The sequence below is a fragment of the Cyrtonyx montezumae genome, unplaced genomic scaffold (assembly GCF_038088225.1).
Source record: "Cyrtonyx montezumae isolate F1298 unplaced genomic scaffold, pur_monq_1.0 scaffold_11, whole genome shotgun sequence".
Taxonomy (NCBI): Eukaryota; Metazoa; Chordata; class Aves; order Galliformes; family Odontophoridae; genus Cyrtonyx; species Cyrtonyx montezumae.
In genome coordinates, this window is record NW_027071837.1 from 8,341,973 (window position 1) to 8,369,526 (window position 27,554).

General features: G+C 37.9%; 2 protein-coding genes across 3 annotated transcripts; both read right to left on the reverse strand.

Moving 5' to 3' along the window:
* Positions 1–561: 561 nt before the first annotated feature.
* Positions 562–9,709, reverse strand: LOC136044273 (uncharacterized). The gene is made up of 7 exons (XM_065729506.1): positions 7,986–9,709; positions 6,798–6,903; positions 5,534–5,707; positions 4,717–4,816; positions 2,343–2,428; positions 1,518–1,641; positions 562–1,020 (listed from the first exon to the last, which is right to left on the reverse strand). Exons 1-7 carry the CDS (start codon positions 8,146–8,148, stop codon positions 1,012–1,014), a joined length of 762 nt encoding a protein of 253 aa, XP_065585578.1. The 5' UTR covers positions 8,149–9,709; the 3' UTR covers positions 562–1,011.
* A 723-nt stretch (positions 9,710–10,432) lies between these two features.
* APOOL (apolipoprotein O like) lies at positions 10,433–27,362 on the reverse strand. 2 transcript variants are annotated; one of them, XM_065729507.1, is made up of 9 exons: positions 27,310–27,362; positions 23,584–23,685; positions 22,856–22,975; positions 21,353–21,407; positions 20,069–20,167; positions 19,034–19,125; positions 16,806–16,892; positions 14,948–15,104; positions 10,433–14,656 (listed from the first exon to the last, which is right to left on the reverse strand). In XM_065729507.1, the coding sequence occupies exons 1-9, from the start codon at positions 27,319–27,321 to the stop codon at positions 14,559–14,561; spliced, it is 822 nt and encodes a 273-aa protein (XP_065585579.1). In that variant the 5' UTR covers positions 27,322–27,362; the 3' UTR covers positions 10,433–14,558. The 2 variants fall into 2 exon arrangements, with proteins under 2 accessions (XP_065585579.1, XP_065585581.1); XM_065729509.1 differs by lacking the exons at positions 23,584–23,685; positions 27,310–27,362 and adding an exon at positions 23,351–23,548.
* Between the last annotated feature and the right edge of the window lie 192 nt (positions 27,363–27,554).

The following is a 27,554-nucleotide window of genomic DNA, read 5'->3' on the forward strand; positions in this document are numbered from 1 at the left end:
AAGGTAAAAAAGAAACAAGGGACTGCAGAATGGGCTCGCAGGCTCACACTGCTCTATTAGTATTTCAGTATTTGATGCATCTTGACAAACTAAGAACGTGAGTGCCTCAGTTACACTCGTGCAGTGCTGCTAGTGTCAGTGACCAGGGGGCTACACCTGTCAACAAAACCTTCCCTTTTAACCTCATTCTTTGGGGTACTGGAGTACATAAGAATACAGATTTTATTAAATGTTCAAGCTTGTATGAAGTCTATTGCTTTCCTTCCTTAACTATGGTCTCTTTTGGAGAAAAAAAGAATGCCTATCAGGGAACAACAGAATCTATACAATAAAATGCTCTGAAGAATCTCCATAATCTCAGTCAGATAAACTCATGGTCTTATTAAAAACATTATATTAGGAACCACTGCTCACTAGCATGAGGCTAGAAACCATGATACAGAGCAGAGCAAACATCACAAATAAATGGGAAAACCAAAGCAAAAAAACTACTCGGCAGAAGCTGTGTTTTAAAGCCTTCCTGAGAAATAAGGAAAAATGCAACTCCACCATTCATTTTTAATATAGGTGTGAACTCATAGCAGTGAAGGAAAAACAATGATTAGCATGCATATTTGTCAGCTCTCATATTGAATTTTTGGGGAAGACTTTCCTCTGAGAAAAGGAAGCTTTTTCTAACAGGTACTTGTCATTTAGGCACACGACATGGTTAATCACAAAAATCTGTGTCCAGATGTGCAACAATTTAAGTAATTCTTAGATGTATAAACTGAAATCAGGTGTCCAAAAAAGTTAAACTTTCATAAATTATACAGTAAATAAACTGGATAATATTTTTTAATTATGTTTTGTTTTATAATTATCTTCTATACTTCTGTTTTAATGACTTTTAGCACTCTATTAGTTACTGTTTTTTCTGTGTCCAGGTACACAAGATCTCTCAGTGTTTGGACTGCTCATTCATTCACCATGCAGCATTCTGAGACACTTCAGATCAAAGAAGCACTGGTTTTAGTATCTCTGCAAAGAGATTAGAATTCAACTGTTAGCATGACATACACTTCCTAGCGTACTTGCTATTAAAATATTTGGAATCTAATCAATCTACATTTATATATTTCTTCTATTAGTATCTGGACATATATAGTTCTTATAAATGTGTAGTCATCAAAAGCTTTGGAAAATTATTTGGAAAATTATGCAAACAACAATGTATTCAACTTTGTATATACAAACTGAAGCAGATTTTGAAGTATTTAAAAACACTGCAGCAGGCATGATCTTTGAAGGCCCCTTCCAAGCAAACTGCTCTATTCTATTCTGCTATAAAATTTACAGTCTAGAATGGAATTGGCAGTTATGTAGTATCCCAAGGAAAATACCTGCATGGGAAGAGGAACTTTTAGGTCTTTTATTAATTCACATCCTTACTCAGCGACACAAATGCTAGGCATCTGAGGTACGATAAATTCCTCTCAGTACAATTCTGTAAGTGTAGGTGTGGCTTTTATACGCACCGAATACTGCCTTTCCTCTGCATAACCTGCATAAGGTCTATTGTTGCCTGGATAGGCAAAGTTGTCGTATTGTTGGGATTGCTGGCTGGAATGATAGTCTGGTCTCCTCGGTGGCTGAGAATACCTGGGGCTATGCAAAAGGAAAAGAGTTACAACAAGAAAGTGTATGATGTAAATTACATAAAGTATTTGTTTAAAGTGAAATATAAAAATAATAAAGCTTATTATCTGCGTAAAAAATTCAGGCTTTCTTAATGGACCAAAATACCAGAAAGCTCCAGACCATTTCTGCAGTAGGACTCTGCTGCTTATGAGAAAAATGTTCTGCTACCATATAAGCTATTGTTTACTTGTCTCACGGGAAACATTATCTGCAAAAACTGCAGATACCATAAGCAACAGTTGGCAGGGCTAGTGAGGAAGCAAAACTAAGGAAACGGTTTCCTAAAAAATAATTGAACTTTTAAAGTAAAACTATGCAAACCTTTGGATAAACCACTACTCAAGAATTTAGCTTCAGAAAGAAATTCACACTGACTTTTTCATTTTAGTATTATATTACTACATCAACATACTTCAGAAACATCACCAGTGTAATCTGAAGTCTCACAGAGAAAGATGACAAATTTAGTCCTGTCTGCCAGCTCATATTTATTCTTTCACACTCAGGCTACAAAATAACGTATACAAGTTGCCTAGTCAATTCATTTACTGGATCTCTGTCATGTCACTAACAAATCTACAAAGAAACTATCAGTTTTCAAACATAAGTGTTAAGTGAAAATCATAAAAAAAAAAAGGAAGGATGGAAAAATAACAGCATACCTAGAATTATCTAAGTGACTTGGGCTTGGGAGATCATCAAAATCTTGACTTCTCAGTACAACTTTTGGCAGTCCAGTCCAGGGAACCTATACATAAGGGTTGCACATAGCAAAGTAACAACAGATTACCAAAATAGTTCACTAGGTACAGTATATTTGCAGTTGTCTTTGTTGGATAAGATGTTTAGGATGACTTCTTTATTGGAATCAAAATACATACTGTTTTTGTTATAGATACATTTAAATATATATAAATTCAATTAATCTAAGAGATTCAGTAGAAGGAAAACATTTAAGTGTTTGAGTAATGTGGAAAATGTGCACCTAAGACATAACAGAGAAGTATCCAGGTGAGTCTGTGCAATTAAGGTAAACTAGGTATTAAGGGTCTTATTGAGTCCAGTGAGTTCTGTTGAGTCTTTTATAATTAAACATTTCAAGAACATGCCACTCAATAAACAGTGGATTTACCTCAGATTTATGCAACACTAAGTCTAAAATTAAACTAAATACAGTGATTGATAATGAAGATCAATGAATATTGCTGCTTAATTTAATCTAGTTTCTATCTTTCCAGATGTATTACTAGAGGAAGAATAAAAACATTATGTGGAAGCAAAAGGCCTGTTCTACGCTCATCATAAAACTAATAAATTGTATTCATTTGCTAAAGGTGTCTTTGTTTAAAAATCTAATGACCTGTATCAATTTTCAAAATACAGCACTCCCAGGAGAGGAGCAGTACTCAGGAAGATCTCTTGCAAGAGCAAGAGCTGGAGCTACCATACCAGTCACTCTGAAGAAAACAACCCTATCCCAGCTGAAACGAAGACACAGACACAGATTTCAGTTTAGTCTCCTGCCTCTCTCAGGCAGCTTCGATTAAAGTTCCCCAGTTTACAGAATAAGTGCATGAGGCTGCCACGTTGGCAGTGCACATTTGCATGACCATCACATCTAACAGGGTGAGGCAGGCAAAATCATCTGTCTCTGGCTTGCAATGTGCTGTCTGGATCATGAGGAAATAGGACATACTGCAGCCATCATCCACAGTAGTTCATTTTACAGTAAGATTTCTTTCCTGAACTAGGTGTGCAAAATTTGGTCTATATCACACCTTGAAATTGATGGCATTAATTGCATGACATTTGGAATTATTTAAAAATTGAACAGCACCATCTGCTGGTGAAGGTGGCTCATGCCATTTTTTCGCCATTAATATACTCAATTTCCAAGACATTAGTACTTCACAAATGCAACAGAAAATAATACACCTGACTACATTCCCCTCCTTCTTTTCTCTATAAAGTGTCCTCAGACAGTATACACTCTCTTTAAATAAAATCACTTCAAATACAGAATGAGAAGTGAATAGTCACACACAAAAACATACTCCCATTCGTCTCTCTTTTATTTCATATTTACTGTTCTGATTTTGAAGGGTATTTATCCACCTTCTCTTGTGCTAACCACTAGTTCAAGTGACAACCTCTGCTGTAAAATGCACCTTGCCTAATGGAGAAATCTGGCACAGCAGCAGCCAGTCTAGTCCTGAAAGCAATGCCTGGCCCTTTGTAGATCCACATTCGAAGAACATTGCTGGACTAGGCACTTTTTCAAAAAGCAGTATTTTTTCCTTAAAACTTCTGCCTAGTTTTATTTGACATTGCTTAGACCTTGCATTAAAAACAAAGAGCAGTCATTTCTTACACTATCTTTTCTCATACAGAAATCAATATTGATTATTCTGAAATTCCAGACGTAAAAAAATTCCAGCCAGTCCTTCCTCGGGTGAAGTGTAGCTAGTAAACAAATGAAACCCTAGGTGCAGCTCATCAAGCAGTTTTAACGGGTTCAAAGCTGACAGTAGCAATTTCTTCCTCCCTGGCTGTGTACTCTTGCCCTTTTTCTTGTACTGGCACTATTACCAGTAACAGCATGCAGTGATGGAGTTTATGAGCTGATCAGGCTGAAACCAGCTCACCCAACAGCAGGAAAAGAACAGTGACAAAATAAAGGAAGAGGCCAGAACAGGAGGCTTGAGCTCATATCCAAATTCTCTTTTTTTTTTTTTTTCTCTTTTCTGATATTCTAACTGATCTAAAAGAAAACATTTACTTGGATATGGTTTCAAAATAGTACCCAGTGTTTTCTTCTATGAAAGCTAAATGTATTTCATGTTTGATGAAGAGTTTCATGCATTTAGATGATCCTGGAGATTAATAACTGGGCACATAAAATTAATATCTTAAATTCAGATTACCTTATTTTTACAAGACAACTTTATGCTATTCATACACTGCTCTGTTGAACTGCAAGATCACATTCAATTTCCACTAGAGAGGAACACGAGATACACAGCACACATCTCTTACCCTCTGTGGCTGCTGAGAAGCATGTCCCATGTTAGCAGGCATTTCATGACTAAATGTAGGGTTATGGTGTACTTCGGTGTGTGGAGAATTCGGGTGCTTCCTGGTGGGGAGGAAGAACGCGAATTTAGTGCAGTAGCCATAGTTCTGTGGGCCATAATGAATGTTTTTGGGCTGTGGATTTGTTTGAAAACTGTACCATCAGTTGGGATTTACTGGGACAATGATATCTGCAAGCTATATAATATTGAAGTTCTTCCATAACACAGGACATACCAGGGATACCAGGGCACGAGGAAAGATGAAACAATGAAATATTTTGTACGGAACTGGGAGAGATTCCAGTGTAAACAAAGAAAGTGTTGAAAGCAAAGAACAGCTCAAACTGCCAACAGTCAGAACCAAAGATTGGGTGGAACAGTGTTTCTTCTGGAAGACTTCTCAGTGCTGAGCAGTCCGATTCCCTTTTTGTTTCTGTACTTGAGGAAAGCAAGCCAATTCTTAACAGCAAATACATCAGCAAGAATGATTTAGTAGTGTTGAGTTAAAAGCAGTAAATGCACATATTGTCTTCAAAGATTTGTGTAAGGAAGAGAGACAATAACTTTGAGTGAATTTCTGAATACTGTGGTAAAAGATGAATAACTGAAGATGTTCGATTTAGGTTTGAATTGTGCAAAGAATACTTTGGTAAAGGATGCTATATAGTAAACTTGTTGATTTAAATATCAAGGTTACAAATTAACCAAAATACCAGACCTCTTTTGCTTAAGTTTCATTTTGATTATAAAAACTCTTACCTATACTCAGACTAACTTACCTGGCTTTTTTACCTTTACAGCAGTAGACACACTGAAATATTGCAACAACTAAGAAAACCAGGGCTATTGCAGGAAGAACAGTTACTAGAATCAAATCCAGCGTGTTCCAAAGCTGATCACATTTGGGGCCCATGTACCAATACTCCATCCAGCCCTCTCTGTAGTAATTACACCTGGAAATAAAAACATTTCAGCAACATTATTTTAATTTGAAAATAAGTAATAGAAAAAAAAAAGGATTTTTTTTCTATTTTTCTATTATTTTCTACCACAGGAGTCCAGAGATTCAGTATTTTTTTCAGTTTGTCTAAAGATGTTTCTGATCTGAGAACGTCTACCCATTTTATTCTATATACGACGCAAATGGAAGCTCAGGGTCAACCAGGAAGTGCATATCCAATTTGGCATTTGGTAATTGCTTTGCTGAGAACAGAGTGTGTAACCCAAGTCACAGAGCAATCCCGGTCAAAGATCTTTTCACCATCCAGAAGCATGTGAAACCTTCACTATGTCCAGAACAGATACACAGATATCTCACCTCAGTCTATCTATAGTGTCTATATTGAGCTGGATATGATTTAAAATATATTCATTTATAGTTTCATGTATCATTTTATTTGCTGATGTTGCAGTAAAATTGGGGCAGTATATTCAGTTATCTAATCTGATATATTGGCCAAAACCAGAGGTCAGATGCACATAAATAAACAACAGAACATTATGACTGGGTCACAGAGAAATTATTTCTTTGAGTCAATCAGTTAATTAGATGAGCTTCCTAATTCTGACCAGTTATTTTGTTGCTGACTTTGTACAACAAGTCTAATGGTAAAATTATATGTTAAAAAAAGTCAGATTTTCCACTCATATGACAATTTTTGTTTTAAAAGGAAATAAGCAAACACATCTTGGAGAAGACGATGTTTATACATACAATTTTTAAAAAACTTTAATTTCAATTAATCTGAGAAAAAAACCTTGCCATTACATACTTTAGTTCTAAAGCACAATATCAAAAGACAGTAGCAATCGTGGAAAAGTCTGAGGTCTACAGTGATTATATAAACTATGAATTACATTTTGTGAACAGAATTAAACTTTACGCTCAGACCTCAGCTGTGATGCTTTCCAGCAGTTATGATTTCACTGTGAATGAAGATCAGCATCTACTTTCACAGAGCACAATGCTGGGTCTGAATTTTGTTCTTCATTAACAATATATTCAACAAGTATGTTTACATCAAAAAGACGACCACAACCTACCTGCAAAAAGGTTTTTCATTTTTACATTGACAGGGAACACTGGCAGGACAGAAGCCACTGCTATCACCATTGCAGTCACTGAAGTCCTCAACTGCAGTGCAGTTGGCTGTAAATTAAAAACAACAAAAAAAAACCACAACAAAAAAACAGTTTAAGATACTTACATGGTAACATACCCTTATCAAGCTGTATTTTCAATTACATCAGAAATTTAAGCTTCATTTGAAATACTCTGCAAAAAATACTAAATCTTAATTCCCAGTGACTTGTTCCATTAAACTTTTGAAATGATTGCAGAAACAAAGGCTCACCAGCTCAAATTACTTTACATTTGCAACAAACTTCCAGATAACCAGCAAAGCATATGACTGATATTATTATAATTTCTATCACATTATTTGAATGTGGCTATATATGAATTGTACTGTGTATAACCTTGTTAGTAAAGACTAGAAATCACAAAATCAATTTGGGACTCAAATTCTCTAACTATAATCCCAAGCAAAACTTTTTTGCGTGGTTTGCTTTTAGATTATGATTCCTCATTTTACTATACTAAAGGATTTATTTTGCATTAATATGGCTTCTCCTCCAACTATGCTACTGTATAATGCATTGAGGGTTGTAAATTATGTTCCAGAAGTCAACTGCTTACAGTACTACAGAAGCACATGGCTGTCTAAAAATAATTACCTTACCATTGCCAAATCTCAGAATTTAATCACAGTTGACATTTCAGCCCTCCACAATCTTACACTTCTTTGCTATCTGTTTCTTTTCTACGTAGAACTTGATCTGAACGTTGTCCTCATCCTTCACACCAACAAGCTGTAAACTGAACCAGAGGTCCTAGTACAAAGCTGGCAAAGTCTAAGATTTAGGGACACGCACCTGAAATCTCTGTGTAATGTACAATGGTTTAAACAGTCCAAAACTCTTAGTAGTATGAAACTCAAAACCTATGAAACACTTCATAACAAATAACACGAGCAGTTAACACACGAAGATCTTAATACTTCATTGTTTCCCTATAATTAAAGATTATCTCTACCTAAGCAGTTAGGAGAACTAACTTAGAAGCAATGCCACTGGGATTGCAATATTTCAGAAGTACTACTAAAGGTAAGCAAAGTATTCAATAGAAAAACTCTTAAAGCAAAGTATATAAAACAAAAATGCATTTCTTACGTTCTTGACTCAGAGCATCACCGACCACCAACAGAATGAAAAACAAGACTTTAAGAATGGACATCCTGAAGCCAAGCGTGGTCATAGACTGCTTCTCACTGACGTTGCTACAGCAGAATGAAGTTTCTGTTACTGATGTCGACCACAGCAAGTCAAAGATCATGGATTTTGAGCTTGATTTATATTATCATTCTCCATAAAAAAATTACTAATTAACTTGCATCAGATACAACTTCCTGGTAATTGCTCCAGTGTAATTCATTTTACGGTAAGCAGGTAGCTCCATAAAGCGTTCATTACCCCTTCGATTTCTGAAGGCGTATGAAAAGAATCCCTTCAGGAACATGAGTTTCAGCATGCTAAGGTATCTGTCACAAATATTAATCTGTTCTCCTTTTTAGGTGTACGTTACTTTCTAAAGATAGCAACTCTGAATGTATTTACAGTTCCTTGAATATGCAGTGTTCTAAAGACATGTTAAAACTGTAAATCTAAATACTGGAAGTTTGTTACTTGTAATTGTTATTGGTGTTCAGATGTTTCTGCTTTTAAAACAAAGGAAATCCAGCTGCAATTATGGCTGCTCTGACTGGTAGACACTGCTGCAGCAAACAGTATGTTACTGACACCCCTTTTTTTCAACCCACGACGAGTTTAATTACAACACATGGTTGCAATCTTTTTGAATTTTTCAAGATTTCTAAACTCCTAACATCATGACTTTTCCAAAACTTTTCCCATACTTGGGCATGAGATAGCATGCATATTCTTCCTCACTACTGCCATAATTATTAAATTTCTAATCAGATTCTAAAAAGAAATTAACATTTCCGAACTCAGCAGACAAGACTTTTTGCATTTCCTATTTTCTTTGCATCTCTTCTTTTTGCAGATGTGGAACTACACCTTTATGTCAGCCTAAATTGCAGCTTTGATATTCCTGTCCACATGCATAACGTTAAAATCATGCCTGCTCTCCACCAGTAATTTCACCAGATTCTAGTCCCAGGCACAACCGTTCAATTTCCTACATTTGGAAGTTACACAAAGAACTTAATAGCATGGACTCCCTTCCACAGATTATTAAAAAAAATAAATAAAATAGACAATATCTGCATACCTACTTCAATGACTGCACAGCATCGGTCTTTTTGAAAAGTTTAGATCTAATCATAGCTGGGCAAATGTTTGTGTCACAGAGTCCTGTGTATGCTCTGCAAGACCCAAGTCATTTGTTCATTACTAAGATGAATAAATACCTGATTCCAGGAAGTCACTTGTACTCTCCTGAATCAGAAATTGGAGTTAGGATTATTGTTATTAATTTTACCTCAATGAACACTGATGCTGTTCCTCTGCCACTCTGTTGCATGGACAAACTATTCCAAGGTGCTATTTGATAGGAATTTCTGCAAGTACTGTGCTGTAATTAGAATGTCAGAAAACCTTATTTATTTCATGTGAACGCTTACTTCTGGTTTTCTCAAGACCTCTTCAGCCTTAAGTTTCTGATTCTCTTCTGGGACTGTTTTCTTTCAAGCCTGGCTTTGACACCTGCACTACAGGCTGCTTTCAAATTTGCCCAGCAACAATCCAGGACTGTTCTAGATGACTTAGACAGGGTTGTGGCATCTTTTCCCATGGTAATGCCTTCCCTTAACCACTTTTTAGAGGCTTACTAGAATCGTTCCTGCTGACCAACTGTAGAGGATTTAGAAAGGCATCTCTCCACAAAAGCACAACTTAAAAATATGTTTTTAAGTAGTTTGGTTTCAAAATTAGACAACCTGTTCAGTACCTTAATATAATGTTAATGCAAAGCATTATTTTAGTCACACTGTACTCAGTTTACACAATATTACTCTTGCAGTTTCTACAGTAGGCTGAAACACACACAAAGAATAATTTTGTCCTACCTTAATGTTAAATACTTGTTTCCTGAAAATAATTCACTATACAGTAATATCCTCAATCTGCAATGGTCTCTGAGTGAATGCCTTGTCATCCTGAAGAACACACAACAACAAACAAAGATACACCCCAAGTTTGTGAAAGATGAGCTGGCTTGAAGTTTAAGAACAAACATTAGTTTTAAGGACAATGCTCTTGAAATTTCTGCATAACTCATAAAACACCAGCACAGACTTTTTTATATATATATCAGGAAATAGCTGATTACAAAGACACACCAAGAATTGTTCAATTAACAGAGAGATAAAAATTAACCTTTATTTTCCCAAGGATAAATAATTATCTGTAAAAAAAAAAAAAAAATCAATGCCTGGTATATTGTGCATTCTTAAAACAGTAACACTTTGACTGAAAGTCAGATCTTCAGCTCTGTCAGAAGAACGTTTCACAACAGATCTGGCATCACATTCAGTTTTCCTCATCCAAGAGGAAGGAAATTAACATACACTGTAAGAAAACATGTAATCTTTCTTGTACACATGCTTTGTTGTTCTAGATGACAAGAAACTTTTCCTCTGGCTCCAGCTCACAACTATGGAGCACTAAGCATTAAATACAGGTACTTCATGTTGTGGGATAAACAAACAGTTCAATCTAAGGCTTTTAGATTTTATTAAAACAGAAGAAGCAGGAAGGCTTCAAATTAACTTACTTTACCTGGAAGATTACCATGGAGACATACTGAAGTAAATATATTTTCAATGTCTCACACCTTCAATAGAATGTGCTGTTCCTCCAACATGGGTAAAGCCTTTTTCCCCCCTCAGTCCTGAGCTTCAGCATTCTTGAGAAGAAATTATCCAAGATGATGGGAGCACTTTTCATTATTCAACACACAAACAACTGAAATTTGAGGTTTAATATGCATTTCATGTGTGCACTGCACACATACGTACTGATGACTTCTACCAGAACTGCTGTTTCAGCACTTCACAAGAGAGGGCTCAGTTTTTTTCCTCCCCAACATTAGTGAAACATACATGACATAGTCATGTTTACCAACTAACTTTTAAGATGTACTTTAAAGCAAAGGAACTGACAATTGGCCCTAGAGTTGAGGAAACATACAGGAGTTAATGTTGAAAAGCATCTCATCACCCTTTATTTTCAGATGCTTCACAATATCATCACAAAATAAAGTATCACAATCTGTTTTAGGTAAATAAAAAATGACAGCATCAATAAATGCCAAATCTCGAGATAAGCAATACAATCAACTATAAATAAAAAACATGCAATAATTTAAAAATATATTATAAAATACTGCCATGTGATCCAGTTCTTTAAATGACATAGGATTTTTAAAAAAAATACAAAATATACATTGTAAAAAAATACAGTATACTTTCTTATTTCTATTGTGGTACTGTGTAGATATCACCTTTTAGGATAAGCTGTAAGTTTACGTGACCACGGAATGCCTCTCAAATGCATGAAAGTGGTTCACCACAATTCCACAAAGCCATGTCTTACACTGCAACCTACCAGGTGTGCCTAGGTGAACTTTTCATTATTCAGCAGGTGGATACTGGATCTGAACACCTTATGAAGACTTAAGGTGCACAGACTTAAAAAAGAGGGCTCACAGGTGTGTTGTGAGGTACATCTGAACGCACATTTTTAAAGCCACTGCACAGCTCCTTTGCCATAATTAATAAAGAAATGTGCCTAGAATTCCTTCTATTTATCTGGAACAAGCCACGTAAAAAGTGGAGCTTCAGATCACTGAACTGAAGAGGGGCACCCTCATCTTAGTTTCGACCAAGAAAAACTTCTGAGAATACTATCTGAGTAACAGACTCAGTCACCATTTCCACATTTTTACAACACCAGAATAGTAATGTGGGTTGCCTTCCTTCTAGCAAATATGTTCTAAATTTCTTTGGTTTTTTTTAACCTCACAAACTTTTCTGACATGGGTGGACAAGACTGACTCCAACAAAAGTTCATGTTATTAAAGAACTATTATGCTATTAATAGCTATTCTCCAGGATACAGAAACACCCAATGAGAGACTGGCTGCTGTCTTCCTGAAAGCAGAAAATGCATTCAGCAAGGACGCAAAGCTCTTCAAATGTTTTTGGCCCCATTTTCCTTGCCTCCAGATCCTTAGGCTGTAACCGTCTCAGCGCAGAAATCCAGGCCACTGATTTTAGACCCGGGTCTTCAACTTTGGAGATATTAAGCAGAAACTCCTGACAGAAAACAAACAAAATCCCTGTCCCACGTGGAGGGGAATGTGTAACAGAGAAATCCCATCTGACCAAGAAACTGTTCTATAAAGTGACAGCAGCAGAACAAATCCTGAGGTGGAATAAACCCTTTGCACAATCACATGCTGGCTAGCTCCTCCCTGTCACCAAGATGAAGTAATACAGCAACGCCACTTTTATGAATTCCAGAACTATACTCCTCACTGTTCATTCATCAAAGTGAGTACAAGCAATAATTTTATGTCCTAGAAAAAGAATCTAATCTCTTCTGAACAACAACTTTACTATGAAGCACAGTTCTATCACAATTTTGTCCTGAATAGTAATTACAGACAGTAACACAACACAGGTACAGCTTTGTGCATCATGTCCTTTTACAACATGAACTTCTTGAGAAGTCAGGGCTTATAACACAGGCTGCTTGGATGAAACATCTATGACTGCTAAGCTTAACCATTAAGAACAACAAACCCTTTCCACACCAGACACTTGCATTATCATGAGATAGGAGTATTAATGCCCTGAAATTCAAAGGACCACAGCAGCTTTTTGCATTATGGTAGAGGACAGTCTTTAAGGCCTGCTCCTGCCTGGAAAGGGCACACACACTTGCTCCTTGGTATCTCCCTAAAGAAGCTTCCTTCCCTGTTCCCAGAAGATTAATGCATCGTTTTCTCATATTTTGTCTTAAAGAACATCACCACAGTAAACTATGCAAACCTGTATCACCTTACCTTTCTTGTTGACTTCTTGTACTCCACTAACAGGAACAAAGATAGAATTTAAATAGTATTAGGTGCCAGGCAAATGATTTTGCCTTCATTTTTAAGTCCAGAAGCTGACTAAGGGACCAGATCTGGAGGCAGATAATTCCCACCATCCCATCTACCACTTGAAAATGATCTTTCTTTAATCTCTTTCGCTTCCTGCTGTATGTATTCAAATTTCCCTGAAAACAGCATAGGAAGCCCAACCATCTAACCTTTCTACTTCTGTCTCTCTAGTGAAACACTGTGATGCATCACGTCCAGGATTTCTTGAAGACTGACTTATATCTTCTGGTTTCTGACTGAATTCTGGCAGTTTCCTGGGCCTTATGCAGTGATTAAAGAAACAAAGTACATGAAATTCTAATTCAGGCATCCCAAGCAAGTTTAACTAATAGAATTCTTTTTCTTTAAACCTCATATTTATAGACATCACTTCACATTGGACTCTGTACAGGCTCAACACTTCACCTGAAACCTGGATTAAAGAATATCAATACATCTGTTTCTGAACCATTACAAAAGCCTTCCTTGGTGCTTTTATTCAGTCAGCATTTATGCTTTGTGCATGCTCCATTGTGCAATACCTCCTCACTAGTTCTACTAGCCCTACAGTGACACTAGGAGTACTGATTGCCTGTATTGAAGTCATATGACTTTGAAGTGACAACCTCATAAGAAGGAATCAGGTAGTGAAATCTATTCTTATGTAAAACAGAAGCAAATATCGCTCCATACCACACTGCTCAAATACGTTCATAGGAAGCACTGTTTCTTTTCAGGTTTAAGACATCAAACCAAAGTATCCATGCAGCAGTATTGTTACCTGTTGTTCTCACTGTTCATTACTTTGTCATTTTAAGATATTTATCAGCACTTTTAACCATCCATGCATTTCTTACTTTCAACCTTCAAGCTCTTTCCTAAACATTGCTTATTCACTCTATATAAATCAAACAGTATCAGCTTCATGGATTCAGCAATTTGCATACAGTTCAAGTTATTAGAAGCACATAAAAACCAATGCATAGCCATAATGGATGTTTTAAAGATCAGTTGTGTTTCCCAACCTAAGTGACATTTAAATACAATACAAGAATGCATGAGAAGTTCAGTTTCCATTCACATTTGTGAAAGAGGCAAATAACATGCAACTCTGAAATGAAAAATAGTGATTTGTTTACATAAGGGCACTCAGACCAGTAACAGCTGCTCTCTGTTCTAAAAAAGCCTCCCTAGCCCTATCCATCACATTCCTCTTTTCTATCAGTGAACGTCTGAGCTGAAATACAGAGGTATGTTCACCTTTTCAAATATCTTTTGTGGAATGACATTTATTAACAAGTTTGGCACAGACAAATTTCACTGTGAGAAGACACCTACAAATCTCATTTTCTTAGTGCCGCATTAATGACACTGAATGAGTGAATTCTCACTGTTTGTAGGCAGTGAGAAACAAAATATTCATGGAATAGAATCACATAAGTCAATAATACAGACCAGAATATAAGAAAATACCTGATTAAATTATACCTCACACAGTATGAATCACAAGGCTTATTCCTTCCCTTCCTCCCTCCCCCTTATCTGTAATCCTTTGCAAAGATCTGTAAGCAGAGGTCTTAGCTTCTTGTACTGTACATATCCACATCTTCTGGGCTGGACTGACCATGGTCCATAAGTTTGGGGTCAGGTTTAAACTTTTTTGTCTTCACTGTTCCTGTAAGAAATATTAGAGAAATTTATTAGAGAAATAATATGATCCACGCCATATGGAGTGAAAGAAAACACTACTGATGGAAAACCAAAGATATAAACTACTTTTGAATCTGTGACAATATTCCTGTAGTTAATAAATTATACTGACTTCAATATATTCTTAAGAATAATATGCTATGACAGTCTGTTGTATTTTAAAGCATAAACAAGTACAAAGTGAATCCAAGTAATTCAGAATATGCACTGGATTTGTATATTGAACCTGAGATTATGTCTGGAATTTTTCATTCACCTGATGAAGGCAGTGGATCTTTGGTACTCCAAGACTCTACAGGAGAAGATTCTGTTCTGTCAGATGACTGTGATTCGATAGCAGAGTCAAGCTGTATATTAGAAATTTCTTTATTTTTCTCATCTTCTTGTGTAACAGATTTTGACTCTTGCAGCAGCTGTAAACCAAACATTAAAGCTAAATAAAGTTATTTCTAAGCTTGTATTTTATAAAATTGCTCTCAGGTATGACATAATGCAGTGATGCCATGCAATGACACTCAGGTGGCAACATCAGTTGACTGCATGCACTGGATGCAGTTATAAGAAAAAAAAATAAACTGCATAAAAACCCCACAGCTTTGGTACTTGAAATTCACATTTAAACAAGTTCATTTTTTCATGAGTACACATTCAAGTCTGACACTCTGTTTTAACCTGAGGCCCTCTAACTGCTTCACAAGGAAGTTATTGTTTTCTACGGTCCTCACCAAGAAGAAAAAAAACAAAAATATAAAACACTTAAACACTTACTCCTAGACTGTGCACTGCTGTTAGACTAGATGATCCTAGAGGCCTTTTCCAACCTTAGTGATTCTATTGTACCCTTAGTTAACAGAAGTGAGAAAGATAAATAATGTCTCCCAAGTAACAGAAAGGAATATGTTGTTTTGGTTACAGGCTCCACCAAGTGGAAAAAAAGTTAAGCTAACAGGAACTGTCTTTAGCACATCAATTCTTGTACCTCTGTCAGCTTAATGACATTCACCTGAACTTCACTGTAAAAACTCAGAATTCCATTTGACTCCTCAGTGGAGATTAAAAGGGAGAAGTACACAGAAGTAACAAAATAAATCTGAAGCAAAATACTCCTAAACATTAAGATGACTGAGAAATTTTCATTTTCTTCAAAAACAGCAAAAATAATACTGTGCAGAACCAAAACTTTATTTAGGCAAATTTTATTTTTCTTTTCCATATGTTTTAAGTGTTTGCTGGACAAAAAAAGGAAAAGAACTTTGGATGTTGCAGAAAGTCTAATTCTGGAATGTACTAACCTGAATTCCATATGTAATTTACAGCAGGTAAATATTCCTCTCAACTTAGTGCTGGCAGGGCCCTAGGTTCTGTACTGTGGCATACTGTTTTGATCTCATTTTAAAACAAAACAAATAAAAGGAAAAGGAAAAGGAAAAAAAACTAGAGAATGCTCAGAGGAAAACAAAAACTACATAAGAGTTATGAAGTTTGTTCTCTATAAACAGTTATTCTATGGAAAAGGTAACATCAAAACCAGGATACATTTTTGGTTTATAAAAGATTAATATAGAAAAGTTAATGACCATTTTTTCCCACCAAGGGCAGGACTAGGAACAAGAAAAAAAAATCAGCTTAGTCTGAGATAAACACCATTTCAATTGCAAGGTAATGTAAACAGACTACCTGAAACGGTTATGGAATTCCCTTCATTCATGTATGTTTAAACAAAAGTTAGTCACATCTATGGTAATTCTATGTTTGTTTGTCTTCTTAAATCTTAAATTCAGACAATGAACGTCCTCTGCTTAGGACCAGAGGTTCAACTGGAATGGATTAACTTATGCAATGCTTAAAAAACAAGCTGTAAAAGAAGCTCAGTCTTCTCTCATGCATCTTACACACACTGTGGAAGCACACACAAGATGTCAATTTCTACTGCTCTGAAAAAGTATAACAAGTAATACATTAATTAAACACAAATTACAAAAACAACAGATTTTTGTGCTTCCCTTAAAACAATCAGTAATCTTAAAATATCAGCAGAATGGCACTTGACCTTCACACTAACTTCCTTCTCCCTTTGAATTTATGAGCTATAGACACTACTTCAAAGAGCCTACCTTGGAGGCACCTTCCTCCTTTGCCCATAGTGATCGTACAGCTTCATACGTTTGATGGCTTGCTGAAAATACCTTCTTCCCTGTTATCTGTTTAAAAAAAAAGAACAACACAACTTAAAAATAGCTAAATAGCTTAAAAAAAGCCAGACACATAGACCATTCAAGTACAATGCAATTGATAAGAACACACTCAAGGCCACACAGAGAAGGACATACTTTAATCATTCGCTTCCCAAAATCTAATGTATATTTATTTTTTCATCAAACAAGTCCTAAGTGGCATTTACACTAGTATTAGAAATTCACAGGTAGCTTTTATATGCTATACCCTTCTATTCAAAACAAAGTCAAAACCCACTGAGAGAACAGTGCTTTGTAGACATTAGCACAACTGACCAGAACAACACATAGAATCCAGACTTGCCACGCTATTCTGCAAATGTTCAAAGACAGTAACACAAAAGACTGGAGAAAAAAAAACTGAAGAAAACAAGCAAAAAAAAAAACCTACCAAAAGATGACCCAGTCCATGTAAGTGGAGAAGTGTTCTACTTTGCATATGTCCTAATCCTTCAGTCTTCCTGATTTTAAAACATTAATTCTGTAATACTGCAGTAACCACAAAAAACTTTACAAGTGCTCTGTAGATACAGAATATTTCACAGCTACAACTACAGAAAAGCTGCAGAAGTTGACACAAGTAAACAGGAAACAGGGACTTTGTCTCCTGAAGAAAGGCTGTGATACATTTGACATATCAGAAATGCTGAATCAGAACTAGTGTTACCAGCAGGAACAGGGAAATAATTGTCCTGTGCTCAGCACTGGTGAGGCCACACCTCAAGTACTGTGTTCAGTTTTGGGCCCTTCACTATAAGACAGACATGGAGGTCCTGGAGCTCATCCAGAGGAGGGCAATAAAGTAAGGGATCTGGAGCACAGGCCTTATGAGGAGCACCTGAGGGAGCTGCAATTGTTCCATCCGGAGGAGGCTCAGGAAAGACGTTATAACTATTAACTACCTGAAGGGAGGCTGTAGTGAGCTGGGGTCAGCTTCTTCTCTTGTGTAACTACTGATGAGAGGGAATGGCTTCCAGCTGTGTCAGGGGAGATCCAGGCTGGATGATAGGAAATGCATTCTCAGGTGCTGGAATGGGCTGCCCAGGGAGGTGGTGGAGTCACCGACCCTGGAGGTGTTCAAGGAATGTTTAGACTTTATGTTGAGGGACATGGTTTAGAGAGAACTACTGGTGATAGGAGGACTGTTGGACTGGATGATCTCACAGGCCTTTTCCAACCTTGTTGATTCTAGGATTCTATGGTGCAGTATTTCCATTCACTCCTGTTTCTTCCAACCCTGGCATTTAAAGTCTCACTCTAATGAGCCAAAAAAGTTCCCCCACTGCCTCCTGAGAAACTGCAGCACTGAACAACTAGTATACACAAAACCAAATACTTCTGCTCAGCTTAGTCATGTAAGGCCGCCGAGAGATTTTTTTAACTACAGAATTCAATCTTTACAGTGTCTCCCTAAATACTCTGGAAGCATGTGAGAGCAAACACCTCATTAAAATAAGTAGACATAACAACTGAGTCATCACAATGGAAAAATCAGAGATTCAGATTAATTTCAAAACCTAAACACAACTAACAGAAACTACGTTTTCCTGCCTCATTGATTTCATATAGAAGTTTTTAAACTACAAATGCAAAGACTGTCATGGAACCAAGAAGAATTCTATGAAAACTGTAGAGAAGGAAGAGATGCTTTGATGTTTTCAATCCAGTCTTGGAACAGAAAAGTACTGTAAGCAAACAATTCTTACATGCAAAATATGAAGTATGGAGCTGCTTTTCTACATAAGCAATGAAGACATTAATCAGGTAGACAACTGCAAGATGACAGTAATTTGAAAGCAAGGAGTCTTATAAAAGGTGCAGTTGTAGAGTATCTCTACAAATTGCATCTGCCAAATTCAGCAACTTCGTGTTTATTTTTTATTTTATTTCAGCGAGATGAAAACATCTGTATTCATTTGAGAAACAAGGACTAAAACTGAGAAGCTATCCAACTGCATTTTAAATTCAGACATTTTGTTCACTTCTGATAGTTACACAATTAACAATCAAGATACACTGTGTATTAATGAAAATGCATTTGAATTCTAACTCCCAGTTTCACTTAAATCATTCCATTTAAATCAATATTAAAACACAAGTAAACTTACCTTAGCAATTACTACTGCCTGAGCTGGGTAACAAACTGAAATTCCTAAAGTAGTAAGTCCCAAGGGATAAGCAATTTTCTTAAATCTAGAATCTGTACAAAGACAAATATTTCAAATAATTAGACGCTAATTAACATAAAGCTAAGTGGTTGTATTAATTAAACACAATTGTTTAACCTGTAACAATTGTTTGCATCCAGTTTATACCCATCATGGCTGAAGCAGAGAATACATGTCATTACAGTTTAGTAAATGGCAAGGTTAGTGAGAGATACTGATATTCTCCAAGTTGGGTTTCCCAAATGAGAAAGAATCTCAGACCAGATTTTCTAGTATTGTAAAAAAAAGAGAAGAATGCCAGTTAGGAGCTGCTGTGGCTTTTCAGAAACTGCATGCATGCTCTCTCAAAGACACTATACAGAATATGGAGCATGCAGGAGCTTTAAAACTTGGGCCTCTTCCCTCAAACAAGAGGATGGCTGAGCAAGACTGACAAGAAGCCCTGCTAACAGATTCTAACCAAAATTTATTTTTAATTAAAAATAAATTTTTAATGTCTGCCCACCAAAAAATAACAGGGATACAGTAAGAAACAGTCTACCAGTCTGTCAGAACTGTGATATATCATTTGCTTTACAAAATATTTAGATAACACACGTGCACTCAGGTATTATAGATTAACATTTTCTGAACAGTACTTTCTAGCAGGTTAAGTATTATTCTTCTAATGTTTATCTTGAAAAGAGAGGAGACTGTATCTCTACAATTACCCTTCCGACTCCAAAGCTGCCTAAATCACACCTTCTGATGTATACTCCCCTGTTAACCAAATGCCAAGGGCTATTTCATTCTGCTCTACTGCTTTGCCAACATCTAAAATAAATATTTAATAATGTCTTTTCAATTTGTCAGGAAGATTTTCTTTGAATACTAGTTGGTTATTTTCTCTGTTTCAGAAAAATCTTTGGACCATTTAAACTACTACATGCAACGTACACATCACACCAATGATCAAAATAAGCACGGATGCCCTACCTTTTCTTGCCAGCACTGCACCAGCTATGCCTGATATTGTAATTATGCCAGCTCTGGGAAGAAATTCTGGTGGTGGATTCTTCAGGTAAGCATAAGCATCTTAGAATTACAAAAAAAAAGAAAGTATCAAAGAAGTGAAGCAAGTGAATATTAATCGCTTTGTTTCTCTTAGGAAATAATGATGGAAGTAAAACTGTAAGCATCCAAAACTGAAAACAGTCTAAGAATGGAAGCTTTCTTAATAAATGAATATTTTTATATATATATATATATACATACATACATACACACACACAAACACACACACACGTATCTTTTTCCAGGTGCACACTCTTAACATGCATTAGCCAGGAAGAGAAACCCAGGCCTCAAAGCATGGCAATAAAGTCAGTTATTTTTCTCCCTAGACCCATTTTTTACTGTTTTTATCAACAATCAAAAAGGAAAACAATGGTTTAAGTTTTGACAGTACTATTAATTAACATAGATTAAATGCATATTTTAGGATTTCCCAGTATAATATTTTTATAGAAAATTACTTATTTGTAGTTTGACACTGAACACTACACGCAAACACTACCTGTAACACGTGCAAGAATAAGCTTTTACAGTGAAGATGAGTTGTGGAATTTCCATCCCTGGAGCTGTTCAAGGCCTTGTCTTTCCCTGCAACTCAGGGGGTTGGACTGAGTGATCTACAAAGGCCCTGTGCTGAGGGCTCCACAGAGGATCTACAGAGGTTCCAGCTCCAACAATTCTGCAGTTCTATGATTCTAAAAAACTGAATGGTAAACTAAAAGTACTCAGAAGACTCAGAAGGCATTTGATCTGCTCTATGCTCAAATGTTTACACATTAAAATAAGAGTCAACACTGCCTATGAACTAACAATTCAACAGTCACAGCCTTCCTCAAACTTCAAAAAACATTCTACAGAATAAATGCAAGGCAACAGGAGTGTAAGAGATGATCTCTGCACTTTCCCTCATCACAATGAAATCTAACATTCTGATACTCCATATAAAATCTTGGATCAGCAAAAACAGCATTTACCATGAGGTTACAAAACACAGGTGGCTAAAATCAAAGGAGTGAAAAGTACTACCGAGACATAGCTCCCCCTTAAGGACAGAAGTGGAACTTCATGCTGATACAATGAATTAAGAGAGGCCAGTCATCGTTTTTCCCACACTTCCAGAAAGTACTCCAGTGCAGTTTTCCTTCTGTTAAGTTGCAAGGAGAAAGAGCAGGAAACACTCAGTTCAGAAATAAGTTACTTGCTTACCTTTACCAAACTGAATTGAATGCATTATTCCACATTTAACGAAGAAAAAAGCGTCCTAGAAAAATAATAAAATAAATTTTAGTAGTTTGCAAAAGCACATGTTTGTAGTAAGAGCTAGCCAGTTGACATGGCTCAACACAGTAAGGCATATTACTGAACTGTAAAAGAAAGCCCCAGATCAGTGAAATTCCACAGAGGCTGTGCTGAGACTACACCCTGTTTGCCTAACATATTTAAATTCTCATCCATATTTAATTAAATAATTTCTCTTGAGAACTTTTTCAAAATCAACATCTTGGGAACAAAACTGTAGGACACCAGAAGATCTGGACCTCAACTGCACAACGTAAGAAAATTCCATTACTAAATACCATCGCCTCTTCCCTGGAAAATTTTGCCCAGCAAAATCAACTTTGTCATTTAGATTTGCAAACACAGTACTCAGTTTTGCTGAAGATAAGCAATACTCACTGGTATCAAGATGTGTGCTCAGTTATTTTGCATGACTCCTTTCAAATTAGTCAACTTACCTTATTACAAAGTCATTTTTTATCTTGTTATTAGCACCACTGTGCTCAAGCTGCTACACAATCCAAGCAAGTTCACCCTCTTTAGGAAATGAACAAAATACCATCTTCAGTTTCCTCACCGAACCACAGCTTGCAGTAACAGTGTGTTACTTTGTGCCACCAGAGGTCACTGCTAGTCACCTCCAACTCCTTGACAGTTAAGGACATGGAGTTAAAAGTTTGTTACAGATCAGTAATTTGGTCACAGGCAATGCCTTCACAGACCAACAGATTCAGAACTGACAATACACATTTTGATTTCTGTCTTTCTCAACTACTCTGCTGTATTATTAAGAAAATAGTACAAGCAGAAAGTGTCACTTCCTAACAGCAGCATAAGAAGCTGCCATTGACTAACAGGTAAGAGAATGCTGGCATTACTGCATTTTCCTCTATCCTTAGAATATTTGGTATCAGAGTTGTGGAGTACTGTTGACTAACAGCTAGTAAAGGCTGCTTTAGGAGTTAGATTGGACGTGCTTAGTTTACCTCTCCTGAAGGACCTGTCTTCAATCCTTTGAAAGCAGTGCTCTTTCCAGGACCATACCTGGAATTTCAGACTCCCAAATATAAGTTATGCTGGCAAGAAGTTACCTACATAACTCTTACCATAGAAGTTAAGCAAAAAATATTTCTGAAGCTGACAGAAAGGACTGGTCATTTTTGTACTGACTGAAAGGGACCTATTTGATCTTTCTGACATCTGCATTGGGATCAGGGAGAACATAACAGTTCCCTGATAAAAGAACAGTAGAGGAAAATGAGACAAGGGGTCATTTTTGCATTTTAAACTACTGGCTTGTGATACCACAAAAAGATGCAAAAAAAAAAAAAAAAAAAAATCCTACTTAACCCTGGTTGTTTTGTTTTTTTTAACCTACTAGTCTAGAGCTGTTAGGAACTGTAGGAAAGCTCAGGGGCAAGCACTCCTTACCTTACACCATCCAATGTAGCGGCCAGTTGTCTGTCTTATTGAAGAGAATTGCTTCTGCAAGCAACCAGGCTGCTCTTCAATGTATTTTGATTTCAGAGGTGGTGAGCAGTAAATTGGAAGCTGGAATCACAAGCACAACCGTACTGCAGGGAGACCACTCTGTACACTGACCTCCATTTAGTGACACTGAGCAGCATCTCTCAAGCCCACAAGTCCTCAGCCTTCCCATTACACAAAGAAAGCCTGCATATCAAATTGTGCTTTTCTTACTCTTAGAAACTTGATTCATGCAAGTGTGACCACAGGTCAATTCTTCACAAATGAAAACAGAAAGCATTTGTACATGTTCAGAGAAGTAGAACTACCGAGTATGATAAAAATGTATTTACTAATGAAAAACATAAGAAAGAAAAGTTGGAGATGCATGCAATTTATTGTTAGAAACTGTACAGTAGAAAAAACTTCTTAACAGAAAGTATTATATTCTTATCTTACCTGGCTTAACTCTGGAAACAATAGAAAATGAAAACAAGGTAAGACCTCACTCATTTACACTCATCAATTCTATTTGTGCTGTAGTGGTAAATTATTTAGGAGGTACTCTGTAGAATCACATAATACTCAGTTATGTCTTGTAAATAAAAGTTAATGATAATCAACAGAACGAAAATGTATTTGCAGACTTTACTAGTATTCTTTTATATACCGACGAGCAGTAAGAACTGCACCTGGTTTGGCTTCAGCAGATGACTTTTTGATTCCTTTTCTGTTGCTGCATACACTGAACACACAAATGGTAGGGAGGAAGAAGCAGCTGCCACCCTTGCCACCTGAGAGGAAGATGAAAGAAGAGTCTTAATACAGAAATAAAACTTCATTCCATATTGGATTTTACTGCTGTATTGTGCTTGATCAAATACAGGATTAAACAAGTCAGTTTGAAAACCCTTTTTACATAGTCTACTTTCAATAAACTCTTCATATATAAACTTTCCCAAATATCAGTGACAAATAAAAAGCTCAAGACCACCACAATTTTGTGCTCAATGTCATTTTGATGCTTTCAATGTTCCTTACAATAAATTAAGTCCTAATCTAGTCACTACGTAAGTACTCAAAGTCAATGAACAACATTTTTGCTTCAAGAAGAAATAGTTCAGTGTTGTTTGTGCCGGTGTGCCATCTCCCTTCAGAGAATGGTCCAACAGCCACCTGGAAAACCTGTGTCAACAACAAGCAACAAGACCTGAATGAAGAACCAACTCCTTAACCCTTCCAACCCTGTCAACTACAACGTAAGCTACTGACAACGTTGGTTGTAATAGCTCCAGGTCTACTTAGAAGATTAAATGTGGAAAAATAGAAAACCTTACATAGAGGTGAACTCAAATACAACTTCATGGGAAGCTGCTCTTCACCTCATGGCCTTCAGACACCAACAGGAGGTGCCTCAGGCTTGCCAGCACACAGTGCATTAAGCACCAGCCCTGACACCCTTAAGCATCTGCACCTCCCATCAGTTACAGCTGCTTCCATGTCAGTAATGACTTTTCTGCTCTTCACCTGAAGCACTTCTTAAACTGCAAAAACGTGAAATGGTATGGAAAGTGCTTCCAGGATCTGCACAGAGATGGCAGTGGTAGTGGCAGAAAAACTGCAGGAGAAAAAAAAAACACACCTTGAATTCAGGAAATCCTCATCGTTATCTTCTCTTTCAATTGGAAATATCTCGCCCAAGGAGCAGGATTAACTCCACAGCATTTAGGTGTAACAGTGAAACCAATTTCACAAAGCCAGCACCAAAAAGAGCGAGTTTGGGTTCACCCAAAGATTCAGGGCACTCAGACTGAAGCACCCAACACAACAAACCTTTGCCCTTTCCAGAGCTAACTGACCACCACAGCAATGCTTTCAGATCACACGCTCACAGCCAAACAGAAGGCAGCACAAGACTGCTATGGAAGGAGGGACAAACAGACTGCCTGACAGCAGTTACTATTGATTTCATGCTTTCATTTTTTCTCCAGCATAGAAAAAGTACAAAAATGTGTACGGCAGATTTCATTTTGCCTGAAGAAACAGAATCCCATCACTATTTCTACTTCTGCCAGACCATCCTAAATTACCACTGCCCAGAGCCACAGCTCCACAGCTAAGCTAGCAAGCCTCAGCTGGAAACACCACTCCAGGGGACACACTGCAGCAACCAGCATGTGCCGCTCACTTCACCTACATGCCCCAAACAACTGCCCTTTGGCAGCAAGCAAAGTATGACCCAACTAATAGAAGGACTGTCTCTGTGATAATGGTGCTTAGAGCCAAACAGCACAGCCTGAGCTCCAGCAGATTTACAGAGGTACACCCATCCCCAAGGAAAAGGCTGTGTTTTATATGAGTTACTAAAGAAAACTATTTAAGATGTACTGCAATCCAGATAACCTACTTCAGAACAAGATGCTAGCAAAGCAACACTCCAATTTTCAGCAGGAGCTAGAAGGAAAAGGAAATTTTCAAGTGAGAAAGCATAAAAAAGTTATATTGTTCACTTAAATTTGATTAATCTGTTTTAGAGAGTCACAACAGAATTTATTTGTGGTAAATGTAACAGAGAAAGCTACACTGTGAACAGTGAGAGTACTCCAATTCCTGACTGACACTAATTGTTTTACTTTTGGATGCATGAAGACAAATGCATAAACGTATAAAATCCTGGTGAACAGCTCTGCTATCCAACAATGACTGGCATAATTATGGAGAGGTTTAACTGAAATCACAAAGAACAAAGGAGAAAGAAAGCATCACCACCTCAGCTATACTCAGTAGGCATCACTGCACCAAGCTGCTGTAGGGTCAGAGAATTGCTCGAGTTGAAAGGGACCCTTAAAGGCCACTGCTCCAACCCCCTGCAATAAAAGGGACACCTGCAGCTCCATCAGGCACTCAGAGCTCATCCAGCCTGACCTTGGCTGTCTCCAGGGTCAGGGCACCCACCACCTGCCTGGGCAATCTGTGCCAGTGCCTCAACACCCTGACTGTAAAAAACTTCTTTCTATCCAGTCTAACCCTCCTCTCCTTTAATTTGAGACCATTTGCCCTTGTCTTGGGGCAGCAGATCCTGCTAAAGGGTCACTGCCCTAGTTTATTATCCCGTTCTTCGCCTAATGAACATTGCCTAATAATACCTCAAGTAGTTAAGGCCCGTTTAATTTATTATTAATTTCATAAAATTATTTTATTAAGAATATTGTCAAAGGATAGCAAATATCGAACAAAGAAAATAATGCACTGTTTACCCAAGGAAGTTAAAAGACAATTTACCTATGAAATCCTCTATACGTTACACAGCACTGAGCAATGACAGGATGCTGTCATAACAAAGGTGAGCAGAAAGAAACCTCAGCAAGAAAGCCTGGGCTGTAAAACACACAGGAATTGCACAGTTCATCAATAAAACAACTCACACCAGAGTATCAGTAACTGATTCAAACCAAAATAACCTTCTTGCTAATAAGTTCAGGGAATAGGTTGTTGTTGGTTTTTTTCTGATTTTTTTTTCTTTTAAATGGTGAATTAAAAGAGTTCAGTTCAACATCTGATCTGCATTTTAATAATGGTTCTGCTTTTATCTGGGTTAAAGCTCAGACTGAAGCCCTAGGAAAACAACAAAAGGAAATCATTTAGTCCCTAATGGCAACAGATCCAAATACCAGCAGACAGATGAGCTACAAGTCCAGATAATACTTTCTGGAAACGACTTCAATAGGAGTATAGATCTATACACTGCCAGAATTACAGATAGTAGAAGTTACACACCTTAATGCCCTGGGTAGGAGGGGGACAAAAAAGAAGTGAAAGGGCTCAACGATAGTCAAAATATTTCCTCTAAAACCACTTTACTGACGGGTTTATTTTTTTTCCCCACAGGCATAATAAGAACTTTGGTGCCTAGTAAAAGTATACTTCCAGTTTACCCTAATGTCCAAGTACTGTCCCTGTGCGCAGACCCACAGCTGTGCCCCAAAGCAGCCACGGACTTCAAACAAGGCCCCGAGGAGCGGAGGCACGTGCACACCGCGCACACCCGTTCTGTGCCGTGAAACCGGGACCCGCTGGGCAGACCGAGCCCGGAGTTCCAGCAGCTGCTGCTCGCCACGTTTCCAGCGGAGCCGTTCCCAAACGAGTACCGGGCACAGCGGACCGAGCCGCTCCCAGCTCGGCCCCGCCATCACCGCGTCCTTTCGCGGTGCAACCCACAGCGGCCGTCCCTTCGCAACGGGGCACGGCCGCTCAGCCCCCCGTGGGTCGCCCCGGCTTCTCCCGACCCGGCTCCCGCCGCTCGGCGGAGCCCTGAGGGCCCGCGGCAGACAGGACAGCGCAGCGCTCGGCCCTTCCCTCAGAGCGGAACCGTGAGGGGCCGCAGCGCCGCCCCCCACCCCCACGCCGGCGGGACTCACCTTGGCCGCCATTGTAGCGACGGCCCCGCAGCCGCGTACGGCGAGCGGGAAGGGCCGAGCGCTCGGCCGAGGGCTCCTCCCGCGCGGGGCGGTGCTCCGCGGCGGCGGGAGCGGTGCCGCGGTCGCTGCTTTGCTTTCGGTGCCGCGGGTGCGGCCCTGCTGGCGGCCCGGCCGTGGGTTGCTCTTCGTAGATGCGGTTATCAGAGAGCGCGCGCTAAAACAACGTGAGCGCGGAATTTAAGTGC